Genomic DNA, 14,310 nt, shown 5'->3' on the forward strand with positions numbered 1-14,310 from the left:
CAGTCTGATAGCGCCCAACACATGGAGGTGCATGTATAGCTGCAGGGACAGCTTCAATACAAAGCAGGAAAAAGTAGAAAAGAAATCCCAATAACTCAGCAGGGTGGAATGATGCAGCTGCCAATACGCTCATCAGCTGGAGGCAGACTGACGGCAAAGCGCAGAGGAAAACGCCGACAGAGAGGGAGGGAGGAAGAGGAGGGATACTGGGAGGCGATGGGGGAGGGAAGCTTTAGGAGTGAGTTGCTAAATCTGAAGCCGGTCAATACATTCCAGCCAGTAAAAGCTGTTATTCAGATTACTGTACTCGCTGCAGTCTCCAGCTCTTGGCAGGTATAAACTCTCTGGTCGCTCCATCCATCAGTCACTCCATCCCTCCATCCACCCATCCGCAGCTCCAGCAGTGAATTAGGAGAACATCTGGGGCAGAGGCGGGGCTGCATGACTTCTGGTAAAGAGGATGGAGAGTCACAGCGGTTAACATGCAGCTCAGCGTCGTGAGTATCAGATTAATTTACACAACATGTGTCAGAGTGGATGGACAGCAGATTATAAAGATATTGACAGCTCAGCCTCGACAGAGAAGTGCATGAGCCTGCAGTTTTGTTTTTTTCAGGAGTAAAACATCCTAAAACCTCTTTTTTTGCATTTAATTTAAAACAAAAGTACTATAATTTGTTAAAAACATGAGCAAAAATAACAGTGACAATCCAGAAACTCTTACCTTGAGATGAAGACAAGATGAAAACTTCACACATGGGATCAGCTGCTTTCTAAAACTGAATCGAATGCTTTAAAAACAAAAACTAAAGTGATGAATTTCAGGCTCAATTCCACCTGCTGAAATCTGGGGGAAAAACAAACTATTATTAACCAGCAACATTTTTTAAATAATCAGTTAAGATGCTGAAATCATCAAACTTAAAGACAGCATTTTCACCAGTTAAAAAACTTTAATTTAGTCGTCATAAAACACATTGCTTTACAACCGATTTTCACAATCAAAAGTATGGAAATAAGGCAGACTCATCCTGGAATGACAGAAAATAAAAATAAGAAAAGACAGACTGACCCCCACTGAAACTATTACAAATATTAACTTCATCCTAAAATTCTCTGATCACGACTGAAACCTCAAATCAGCCCCGATATGTGCCGTCGGCTTCTTCATCAGACTCCCCCTGCAGAGATCTGGCAGTTTTAAGGGTTTCTGCAATTTTTATTTTCTCAATTTATAAGCATGTATGTAAAGTGCAGACACTCTCAAAAAGTGATTAAATACAAAAGAAGTTATTGCATTTCAAAATGATCATCAAACGGACACCACAGACTCCACTACGTTGAGTGTTTTGGCTGTTTGTGATGTAAAGAAGCTTCACATTCATTCAATAATAAACTTATTTAACTGATATCAGTAACATGAGATGCTCAACAACTAGACTTAACATGAACATTATTCATCGTAAACTACACAGTATAACCCTGCTGATGTTCTGCGAAAAACAAGCATCTCCGAAACTTTAAATAAGCTCAAGAAATGTTTTTTTCTAGTGTTGTGACGATGCGTTTTTGTGCAAAAAAGACAAACTTTTGAAGATGCAAACGTGATTTGTCTAACTCTAAATTTTAAAATGTCCCCAATAATTTACACTGGAATTACATCACAAAGGGATCTTTTCACTGCCAGCATGGAGAGGAGGAAAATTAACTGATACAGCTGCAACAATTAACCGATTAATTACTAAGTCGACTGAAAATTAATAGGCAACTATTTGATCACAGAATAATTGATTTTATCATCTTTCAAGTAAAAAAAGTTAAATATTTCCTGGTTTCATACACTGGAAATATGAGAATTTCATGCTTTTCTTTATCAAATATAAAAAGAAACTGAATAACTTGGGGATTTTTAGACTGTGGCGGATAAAACAAACCATATGAAGTCGTCGCCTTGGGCTCTGGGGTGTTACACAGGGCATGTTTCACTATTTATTGACATTTTATTGAGAAATGATGAATTAAGAAAACAGCAGACTGATAATGAAAATTGTTTGCTGCAGCCTCTGTAAATCATAGAGAAATTGGAGAAATCAAAAGCATTGATTAGATTTTCAGAGGACGGCAGCATGAGACCAGAGTCTTTCTCAAATGTTGGTAAACTGTTTATACAAAATGACTTGCAAAACCTACATTTTGACTTAAATTTGCATTATTTATCAACCTGCAATACCAGTTAACCTGTCACTTTCATTCTCCTCTGTGAAAGAAGTAATGTGACCAACATGCACCGACTCTAAAGACTTTAAAAAACATATTTTCTCAATCAGCTTCTCACAATGAAAGATGACATCCAATATAAACACACTATTTTCTGCCAAAGTTAAAAGTTCTGCTTGTTAAGCTCTTAATTAATAATACCCAAAATTTGACTCTGTTGCTTATTTAGCCATAAATATTTAAAGAAATACTTTTATTTTTATTTTAAATAATGTTTTTAGGGGCTTTGAAGGCAGGCTTATTCCCAAATAAATGCATTTTGTCTAACACAAACAGAGCTTCAATTATTTATCGATCAACAGAAAATGTATCTGCAACAAGTTTGATAATCAATTAATTGCTAAAGCAATTTTTCCTGACAAAGATTTGGGGGTTCCAGCTTCTCAAATGTGAAAGGTGAATATTTTCTGGTTTTCTTCATCTGCTGTGATATTAAAGTGAATATGTGATGGGGCTGAAAAATGTAAGACATTTGAAGATGTCACATTGGACTCTGGAAACTTGTGACATTTTTTTTTTTACAATTTTGCAAAATTTAGAACATATGAGTCGATGCACGTGGATCTCAACATGGTGGGGGTCGATTTGACGGATAGCGGCTAACAGTGCTAACTCCTTAAAGCTAGTAATTGCAACAGTGCTAACAGAGCTAACTGTGTTGACAATGCTGCGTTATATGCAGTTACAGCTGTACGACCGCAGTGCGAAGTGGCGGCGATGAGCTGGCCAGTGTGAATCACACATGCACTAACATGCACGTGCAGCTGGACCGGCTTACCACAACAAACCACAAACCACAGACCTTAAAACTCATACCAGTAAAATAATTTAACTTCAATCATCTTTTGTGATAACAAAAAATGCCAAATTTCTGCAGGGATTCTGATGAACTGGCACATAGAGGGGCTCTGTCTGTCCTCAAACATGACCGAGTGTAAAGAGACACAGTGGGGTGGGGGGGTGGGGGGTTCCCTTTTGTCCATACATACAGCGTCCCCATAAAAAATAAAACAGTCATGCAGCTGCTGGTCTGCATGCGACCCAACCCGTTCTCTCCAAAACATCACGTCGGGTTTGTTCTCCTCATACAGACTTTAAAATCAACTGACGTGTTGTAAAACCGTTTGATTTATACATAAAACAGAGACTCCTCAGACAGTCTGTAGCCTCTTGAGTCAGAACAGCTCATCCATGTCCAAAAACAACAAAAAAAAATTGTATTTGTGAGTCAGCAGTTCCATCTCACACAAGAGATCATGACGTTGGTGGAAAGGAAGTTACTCTGTACAGTACATACATATACATACACGAGCTCTGCTGTGAGCAGGCACAGTGATACGCTCACTATATCCACCTGTCCTGATGGGCGACGGAGCAGCCTGCTGACGTTTTAACGCTTCAATCGGTTCCTCTTTTAATGGTGCAGAGACGGGGGGGACGTCAGGGCTGCATGAGTGCTGCGAAGACTCTGCTGCACTCCTGAGAGAGGCGCCCCGATTTCCTGTGTATGATTATTGCTCAGGTATGATTAAGGAGTAAACCAACTACAAAAAAAAAAAAGTTTTGTTCAAAATTCTTCTCACTCGTCCTGTAACATGTCTGCTCTCCTGAGCCGATGGTCCCGAAACTTTTTTTTTTATCCAGCTGATGCCCTCAGCAAGGCAAACCACTCAGACCTCCACCTCTGAATAATAACGCTCTATACAATCACTTAAGACGACTCTACACACACCGTTTCCTCCAACCTCTATTTATAATTACTCAGAAATTAACGCGTTCAGAAACGAAACAGAAAATTAAAGTGACAGTTCATGTTGTGACGCATCAAGGCGGCTTGTGTCTTCTCTGTATGAGGAGTTTGACCGGACTAGTTTGTGGACATTTGTGTATGGGTTTTAAAGGAGAGACACGCTTCCTATCAGAGCAAAAAGACTTCTTGCTGATTTCCCCAAAGTCACGAGCCACAGCAAAAAAATGTTGCGAGCATGTGGCTGGTTATTCGGGCTGATGTCTCATTCAGCTTCATCGTTGGCTGCGACAAAAAAACTCTCCGATTGTAAGAAAATAAGTTGGGAACGTTTACTACAAACTGCAACGTCCTCATGGCGCCGTCTGTTCTGGTTTCGACTTGCGAGTATGGCACTTGAAAATCAGCTCAAAATTAATTGGGAAGAGATTTACACTGTACAATTATACAAAAAAGAGCTTTCTCAATATCATCAAATCTCACTGTGCAACTGCCATCTAGTGAAAACGTCACTGTAATCATATCTGGGTTCTTTGACTTTGGACAAGCACGATGATGCAACACTGAAAACTCCACGGTGATCGAAGTAAACTAAAGGGTCCACGCGTCTGGTCTCTCTGATAAAAAAAGATTTCTGGTGGAATATATGGACACATACAGTAGCTGTAAGATGTTTCAGAAAAAAAACATCCTCCTCGGACGTCACTGCAGCCACTCTGATTCCCCTACACCATTCATCCTGTTTCAAGCTCGAGTCATAGGACGTCCCCACAACGAGCCCCAGTCTGCTCACAGAGGTCCATCCGCAGACACAAGCAATAAGACATTTAGATCCACAATGTTTGAAGTCTGTGTCTCCGTGTTTTCGCCCTGTACACCCGTTTTAAACCCGTCCATAGCTCTAATGGTGGTGACCGACAGACAACACCAGAGGAATGAGGCATCCCAGCACCAGAGCTCCCACCTCCACCTTGCTCAGTCCTTTTCCTCCGTTCCCTCCTGAAGGAGCGTGGCTGTGTCCCCCACCGCCGACCTCGGGGAGGACGTGTACGGTGGCCACGTAGAGGAAGGTGCCGGCAGAGAAGAGCATGGCGACGCCGGTGGCGTTGATGTCTGACAGGGCCTCTTTGCTGCTCTGAAGGGGAACAAAACAAAACAAGTGTGAGGCTAAATGTCTGAATTAAAGTATATTTCTGCAAAATTGTTTTAGAATATTTCGTTATATAAAAACATGTTGTGAATTTTGGAAATGATTACATCTTTTTTCAACTTTTTTAAAAAAAATAAATGGGTGGGAAAACTGAAAAAAGGGGGGGTAAGTAAATAAAAATTATAAAAGAAATTAACGGTAAAAAAATAAGTTGAGAGGCAAACAAATAAACTGCGTTCCCTTGACAACAGTATTGGATCAATACATACACACGTAGACGATGGGCGGCTACTAGTTACACTACAATCCATTTGTGGTACTTCTTCACACAAAGTCAGGTCTGATTCGTGAAACATATAAACATTAACATATATCCACTTTGTCCAGTTTTCAGTAAAAGTATCACTCAGGGTTCTAATTTTAATCAATACTAGAATCAGAAATACTTTATTGATCTCCATGGGGAAATTGTGGAATTAAAATTAGAATCAGATCAAAATTAAAAGTCATTCTCTCTTAATACTACAGTATATATTACATCAATCTATTCGTCAACACTGGGTATTTTATTTTTCAGCCATTTCTTGGTTAGGGATTTCTTACAGGCCATCAATAATATTCTTAACAGTTTTTTTATCCATTTTTCACAATTCGAGTTCCTCGAGTCTAACCACATGCATCAGTTCAAAGCTGAAAGTAATTTTGGTTGAAAAAAAAAGTTTACAGGATGCTATGAATTTTAGTCCAAAAAAGAACCATAGAGGGAAACTTCAAAAAGATATGGAAGTGATTTAACATTTAACTTTTTGACTTTCTCTGGAGTTATTCAAAATGTTTGGATCACACAAGTCAAACAATCCCATAAGGTCATCACTGGAGTCTAATTCTACAAACAGTATAATATAAACAATATTAGTGTAGACTAATTTTTTTCTGAAAATGTGAAGGAACATCAGGTTTACACAGAATCAACAGACAAGAAGAACAAAAAAAAATGCAGCATTCAAATGTTTATAATTTAGAACTTGAATGTTTCTGCTATGAATGAAGCTTTGAACTAGTCGATAGAGTCCAAATCTAGACGAAATGAAACGATCTATCTTAAACATGTCTGTTAAATGTCTCTTGTAGGTAATCCTAACCAGTCATACTGGTTTTTAAATGAGCTTTTGGCTGAGGCATTATTTAAAACAGGCCTCAGGCCTCCGTTTACTCCTTCAAAGTAAACAGACGAGTGACAGTCATACAGGAAATACACTTCTCGAGCGTCGTATTTAAACACAGATTTCAAAATTTACCTGACTGAGGCCTAAAAAGGTGAGCATGGCGAGGACAGGAGCTGCCAGGGCAAAGACCAGGAGATGTTTGCGGATGCGGTTCCTCTCGAGACCAGCATGCATCAGGAACGACACCAGGCCGAACGCTGCTGGGGCCTGCAGACGACAGAGGACCGGAGTTCACAAAATATTCACATTTACAATCTGCAGATTATATTACGACTTTTCATTTGTTTCACACAAGGTCAGAAATATTTTAGACCAAGAAATTATTCTCACAAATTTGACACTTGAATGAATGATTATTGATGAAAATGGGAATCGTTCTCTGTGTATGTCTCTGGGAGAAATGGGTACATAATGTGGAGACCTGACCTTGTCGAGATGGTAACTTGAAGGAACGTTCTTAACTTTTTGTTTTGTTTACTGACTATATCAGACTGCTACAAGCATTTTATTTTATTTGACTTTTTTTGGTTTATCTCTACCTCTCTGGGAGGTGTCAAAAAAAGGGAAATGTTATATGGACAGATGTTTGCAAGGACAAAAGGCTGATTAGTGACTGCTCACAGCGTTGCATGTATGGCTGGAAGTGCTAAATGTTTATTTTGGCCATTATAAAAATGCGCATTTGTCACAGGCTTCTTGATGTTGTACGACTGAAGATAACATTCAAATAAATTAAAAACTTTTTTTAAAAAAAGAAGAAAAAAGAAAATGATAAACGATTCATCTGTTATCAAATACTTGGCAATTCATTTTTTTTACAAACCAACTTATTGTTGTTTCAGCTCTACTGATGATTTATGAATTTTATTTGTATAAACATATTCGGGATGGGGACGTCATATGTTGCCATATGATGAGGTCCACAGTGAAACATCATGTTGACAATAACAAAGGCAAATTTTCATGATGGCACTGACAAACTTGGACAATTAATCAAACACAACTTTGCCCATGTGGCAGCCTACAGTTCATCTGGCAAATAAATAACTATATTTACTTTTTAAGAATGCAATAAATGCCCCTGGAGTCACCAAAAACATGTGGTCAAACATATTTCACCTCCTCCTACTCCTTTTGGGACATGAAATACTTATGTTTGTTTACTGAATGTGTCCGGCAGCATTCTGATGTTTTCTCTTTTTCTAGTTTAGATTTTATTTTTGTTGTCTTATTCTATTTGCCATGTTTGAAATAAAGATCTAACTAATAACTAATAATAAACTAACATATGGACAATGGGGTTAGGAGTCGATGTCTGACAGGCAATGGCATTGTCTGCCATTGCCTGTCAGACATTGTCAGCCTTAATACAAATCTCATGAAGCTAAACAATAAAAAAGGACGCTGAAACCCAGTAATTTATTGCAGACGACATGAAATCATTATTACCTTATGCAGCATGATAGCTACAAATACAATGAGCTGAACGCTGGTCTGAGAGGTGGATGCAGCAGCTCCTAGTGCCACGCCGTCAGCTGGAGACAGAAGACACAGTTACTGATTTACCGTTAATATTCAGTCATTAATACAACATTAAGGTCTGACTCTAAAAAGAGGTCAACTGTTGCTGCTCAAACCTTCTCAATAATCATCTTTAATTTCCCATATGACAGTAATTATCACGCTCAGTTTAAATTGGGATTCAATACTTGACCAATAAGTAAACTTGGGTGTTGCAGAGAATAACTGTTTCATAAGTAAACATTTACACAATATCACACCTGTGTGTTGTCTGATCACACCTGTACTGTTTATTCTGCAGAAGTAACTTGTGTGGAAAGAAGACCATTTTTTATCGAAACATCTATTTGCAATTTAGTCTTATATATATGATTTTTTTTACATAAACGTCATCATTATGTGGCAAAAAATGATCAAAAACAGACCCACCTGCAGCGTGGACCACCAGACCCAGTGTGGTGGTGATTTTCGAGGAAGTGACCCTTGCTGATTCTGGATCTAAACCAGACAAAAACAAGTTAGAAAAATATTACTTTTATGAAATGTATAAATGCAAAACATAGTGACAATGACACAACGGGATGTCCACCATGAATATGAGCTGTCACATGTTGGCAGACTCTGCAAACAGTTTGCAGAGCATTAGCTGATCAAATAAAGAGCTCTAATTATTTGGTACAAAGCGTGGGTGCATCTGGGAGAACAGAATTTGCAGTCGAGCCATCTGGGGGTGTTTTAGGTCTAATTCAACAAACTGATTTTACTCCAGAGAAGATTAGGATTTGATGAGGCTAATTACAAAGCTGCTGTCACCAAACCCCATTTTCAGAAACTAATTTTCCACATATATAACCCCTTTGAGTGCTTTAAAAACAAGAAGGCAATGAGCAACCTGACCAAAAAATAAAATGTAAAAAAAAGCCCCAGAAAATAGCAAGAAATTAATTAATTCACAAGAAAAACTTGAAAACATGCAAAAAATATATATATATAGAAAAGTAAAGAAAGAAAATAAACAAGAATATAACTTTAAGAAAGAAATAAAAATATATTACATTTAGTTTTTGTAATATAATTTTAAATTGCATAATTATAAGAACTATAAATACAGTTTTCTGGGCATGTTTTTCTATTTTTTAATAACATCTAATAATCTCCCCACTGCTAATTTTTAAGTCATTTTCTTGCCACCTTTTACAAATGTTTTGCAGTTTGCCAGACATTTTTTGCCAGGTTGCTCTTTGCCTTTTTCTCCACATTTTTCAAAACAAATAAAATAATTTTCTCAGGTTCCAGGGGTGTAAACGCTTGTGAGAGGCATCTGAAGGCTGCACATTTAGACGGATGCTGATCCAGGTTCTAGGGGGTTAATCTTGCTGTCCTTCATAACACTGACCTTCAGTGCTGTGCACATGAGAGCTGCCTATCTGGTCCACCAGCAGCATGAAGACGAAGCCCAGGACCAGAGACACTCCGATGCAGGCATGAAGCTGCTCGTGACTGTGCTCGTGTTTCCCACTGGCGCTCAGAGCTGCGTCTGCTTCACCCTTCGCCTCGGACACTTCCACAACGCCGGCTTGGCCGTGGCTGTGGTGTCCACCTGCAGAGACAAGTCAGGAGGGAACAGAAAGAGGCAGATGGACAGTCAAAAAACACCTTAAGACATCTGTCCAGCACAGAGACCTTCACAAACGCACGGAGCATTTCTGTGACACAGAGGAACGTGTTGATGCAAACGTTCACAAAACAAAAACCTGAGTCTGACAAAGTTTGTTACGTAAGAGAAATGGACGTCAACTGGTTGTACTTTACGACTTGCTGAACTTTGCTCTGTTTGTAAAAGATTCCAACTGTTAGAGTCCACACAGGCGAATGTTTACTTACTATAAGTCTTTATGCACAATACTGAATTTTTTCCAGAGTATCTGTGACCTGTTGCATCCCTAGAGGCTCGTGAAGCAGATCAAGAGTCAAAGGCATCAAATGATTGTGCCTTTTCTAGATTATATATTATTTCTAGAATAGAGAGCTGACAGGAAATGAAGACAGACAAACTCAATTACACGGTCAGTGTCTTATATCGTCCGTTTAAAGCCCGGTCTAGACAGCAAGCATCTCAGTTGTGTGGGTTTTTTTTCACTTGAGCATCTAAAAGCACAATAAATGTTTTTTATCGAAAAGATAAGAAACACGTGAGAGAAGCGTGTTCTCAAATCTCAGAGAAAACGATGAATGAAGAAAACGTGATTCACTTTTAAGGAAGAACAGCCCTCGTCTACAAGCTGTCAAACTGATAATTTAACAATGATAATTACATAATTTATACAGCACCTTTAAAAAAAACAGTTTACAGAGAGCTTTAACAAAGAAAAGCAGAAGCAAGACACCCAGGAGGCAACATAACAACAGACACCAAATGCTGACCTAAATCCAGACAAGTATTAAGGTCAAATTAAACAACAAATAAGACGCAAAAACATATCAGAAAGAAGACTGATGACATGTTAAAGAGAGATTAAAAAAAAACAATTCCCTCTCTGAAATTCGGATTACTGGATAAATTACTACTTTTGGCAAGAAAGTGTATCCTGCTTAATGGATCAAAGAAACCCCACCTACTGTTACTCTGTGGCACAAGGAAATATTTTATGTGTTAGAACATGAGACGGTCGGCTCTGAGCTTAAAAGTATGATCAGCTGATTATGAACATTTGGAAGCCACTCGCGCTGCCTCTCTGTAGAGACCGTCGATCTATTATCAAAAGGATTCTCTTTCTCGTCCTGGAAATCCTCATTATGGAATAATTAGACTGGAAACGCACACTAAAGGTGACACAGTAGCAGAGGGACCAGAGTACTGGTCCTCATGCAAGAAACACTATAAAAAACACATTTTCTTTTATTTTTGCTCATATCCAGAATAAGCTTTTATTTTGTTAGTGCCCACTGATTTTGGGATTCATCAATGTTATTTTTGATTTTATTTTTGACTTCAGCAGGAAATACTGTACTTTTTACTTCACTACTATTATTAGATAAATACTTTACAAATGAAGATTCATGCAAACAAACCAAAAATATTAAAATATTCAAGTACAGCTGAAACAATTAGACGAGTAATTAGAAAATTAATTGGCAACAATTTCTTTCATTAAAAGTAATTTTTCATGCAAAAAACAAAAACATGTCATGGTTCCAGCTTCTCAAATATACTGTATGTATGAGGACCTGCTGCTTTTTCTTTTAATTTGTTTAATTATTTTGATTTATTATATTTATCTATTTTTTATTGTATGCATACTTTTATTTTTAATACATCACTACATTTCCCTGAAATTACATTTACTTTGTACATCAGTTTCACTACTGCAGAACTTCTTCTTACAACCTTTTTTGGGTGTGATCTCTCCAGTCTTGTGCATGTGCCAGAGTCTTTGCACACGGCACAAAACCTGCTGCTATGCAGAGTTTAGTGGGCGTTACCTCTGCTAATGAATCAAGTGGGACTGATCATTGAACACACCTGGTTATAGGAAATTAGGATGGTTATGGTGCATCTGGAGTTGACTTATACTTTCTCTTGCCAGATAATTAAGACAAAATGTAAGAGAATTTTGCTACATGAGGCCCAATGTGTGTGTGTGTATGTGTGTTTTAAACAACAGTTTAATTAATATTTCACATATTAAAAAACAGGTATTACAATGAACAGCATACACAAAAACAGGAATACATATACATATTTTCCTTTTATTTATATATATATATATATATATATATACACACATACACACACACACACACACACACACACACTTGATGCTAAAAGCAGCTGGCTCCCATCAAAAAAGTTTGGACACCCCTGGTTTATGGTGAACGTTACCTTCAAGGATTTCTTCATAAAGTGCGTGGACCCCCTCAGGAATGATAACAGCCAGCGCAGTCCCACACAGTAGCCCTGCTCCCAGCACCGTGATCAACTTCAGCTTTTCCTGGAGAAACATACACAAACAAATCTTTAACCCTTTGAGATCGGGATCAACATCAGTCTTCTTGTGCTGCCTTCAGACACCTTTCACAGGCATTTAAAGCTTTGGGACGTGAGCAAATAGGTTTGATCTGTTTGAAGAACATGGGGAAGCAATCTGCAACTTTGCATTAAATGCACTGCAAATTGCCAAAAAAAAGTAAACGGTGATAGTTCAGTTCAGAGCTTTTGTTGTCCCTTAAGGGGAAATCTGATCTGCAGTTGGCAGTACAAACAATTTAAAAATACAATAAACAAGCACATAGAAGATCACAGCCGCACACAACCACACTTGATTAAATGCAACCCAATGAAGAGTAAAATTTGAGGTAAAAGTGTCAATAAAACTCATTTAAAAGTGTCAATAAAAGGAGTAAGCTTGTTTGACCGTTTAAAAAAAGTAATTAAAATATAGAAGTGTCAATAAAAGGGAAAAAAAACAATTATCTAATTATTATTAATAATAATAATTATTATTATTATTAATAATAATAATAATCTTTTAAAAAGGGGGGGAGTTGTTAGAGAATTATCAAAATATGTTTTCAAAAGAGATATTTATGATTGTTATAACTATACATTTATGATAAGGTTATAGAAATATATAATAATTATTAATATTTAGGATTTTTTTTGTTTTATTTTAGAACTTTTTCCCCAGTAACTTTCTGTTGTTGTTGTCATTTTGTTTGTTTTGTTTTCTTCTGATTTCAGGTAATTATCTCTTAACTTTTCTTATGGCCAATTTCTTGCTAATTTTTCTGTCATTTCTAGTTAAAATGCCCATTGCCTTCCTTTCCATGTTTTGGAAATAAATCAAGCCAGTTTACTCAGGTTTCAAAGGGTTAAAACAAATCTGTTTCGCTGTTTTTAAGACGGATAAACACGTTATCTGATAACAGCAGAGTCTACATTGCAATCAGTGCTTCTGATTAAAATGCACTGACAGAGATGAACTTTTACCTCTCTGTAGATTTTGGACATGTGGCCAAAGTTAGACAAACCGTAAACTCTCAAGAAGCAGATTTTGAGAAGTTTGTATGTCACAAACTCACCTCAGAGAAGTTGACTGCTAAAGGAATAGTCCCGGCCACATAACATCCCACCAACATCGCCAGAGACAGCAGGCTGATCGAGCTAAAATCGTCCATGACTGCTGCACTTTTCTCTTCGGCTAATCTTCTGCTAAGCTAAAACATCAACCTCCAACTGGACTTTAACTGGCACTTTTAAGCGTGCTCGTCAGATTAAATCACATGCCCCGGCCTGCAGCTGCTCGTTAACAGTTACGGCTGGTTTAAGACACGTCCCTGTACTGGTACCAGTTCAGCTCGCTGCCAAACATCCACGTTAACTTAACAGAGACGCTAACAGCCTCTGGCCTCGATAACGTTAGCAGAGCTAAGCTAACTAGCTTCGGTAGCTGCCCGGCTCCTAAAATTCACGAATGAGGAATCCTGACATGTTAACGTGTATTTCCAAACATCCGTCGCCCCGCATTGTTTCTTCTAGATTCAGCTGTCGGTTGTAAATATTGCAACTTCCCGACTTGGTGAGCTGAGAGCTACAGAAACAAACTGGCTAAACTGGACATCCTGTTGTTTGGTGCCGCACTGAAGTACTTCCGGGTCACAACACGTCCGCTCAACCTGCTGAAGTAAACCTGCCACGTATCTGCGAGAGTCGCTGGAGGAGGAGAGACCGGAGGAAGTAATACTACTACTACTACTACTACTACTACTACTGCAACTAATAATAATAATAATAGTTATAATAATACAATAACTTTTTTTTTAAATTATAAATAAAGTAGATATAAATATACAGATGCACTCACACACATACACATGTTTATACATACACATTTATATGTGTGTGTATATATATGTATATACACATACACACACACACACTTCTACTAATAATAATAATACAAAAATAATAAAAGAAGATTTATTTTATTTATGTAATTTATAAATAAAATAGATACACAGACACACACATACACACACACATACACACACACACACAGTACATATGTTTATACATATACATATATGTGTATATAAATGACGAAAGACCGGAAGAAGTAATATTACTACTACTACTACTAATAATAATTACTAACAAAAGTAATAAAAGTTTTATTTTATTTATGTAAGTTGTAAATGAAATAGATATAAACATACGTATAGACACACAGACACATATGTTTATACATATATATGAGGAAAAACTGGAGTAATTATAGTAGTAGCAACAATAATAATTCTAATTCTATATATGTAATTTATTTAAAAAGGTAGGTAGATAGATAGATAGATAGATAGATAGATAGATAGATAGATAGATAGATGCGCCA

At 37.5% G+C, this 14,310-nt stretch overlaps 1 protein-coding gene across 1 annotated transcript; it reads right to left on the reverse strand.

The window, feature by feature from the left end:
• Window positions 1–933: 933 nt before the first annotated feature.
• slc39a9 (solute carrier family 39 member 9) lies at window positions 934–13,546 on the reverse strand. The gene is made up of 7 exons (XM_042500721.1): window positions 13,004–13,546; window positions 11,805–11,913; window positions 9,318–9,521; window positions 8,351–8,419; window positions 7,850–7,935; window positions 6,473–6,607; window positions 934–5,159 (listed from the first exon to the last, which is right to left on the reverse strand). The coding sequence occupies exons 1-7, from the start codon at window positions 13,097–13,099 to the stop codon at window positions 4,926–4,928; spliced, it is 933 nt and encodes a 310-aa protein (XP_042356655.1). The 5' UTR covers window positions 13,100–13,546; the 3' UTR covers window positions 934–4,925.
• Window positions 13,547–14,310: the final 764 nt, after the last annotated feature.

This window comes from Plectropomus leopardus, chromosome 14, assembly GCF_008729295.1.
Source record: "Plectropomus leopardus isolate mb chromosome 14, YSFRI_Pleo_2.0, whole genome shotgun sequence".
NCBI lineage: Eukaryota > Metazoa > Chordata > Actinopteri > Perciformes > Serranidae > Plectropomus > Plectropomus leopardus.

Excerpts from the sequence above, each read along its gene's own strand:
- slc39a9 (XM_042500721.1), bottom strand. The coding sequence starts at position 13,099 with ATGGACGATTTTAGCTCGATCAGCCTGCTGTCTCTGGCGATGTTGGTG. Across the intron at positions 7,936-8,350 it reads TCTGGTGGTCCACGCTGCAG|CTGACGGCGTGGCACTAGGA; the intron begins GTGGGTCTGTTT and ends TTCTGTCTCCAG. Across the intron at positions 6,608-7,849 it reads TAGCTATCATGCTGCATAAG|GCCCCAGCAGCGTTCGGCCT; the intron begins GTAATAATGATT and ends TGTCGTCTGCAG.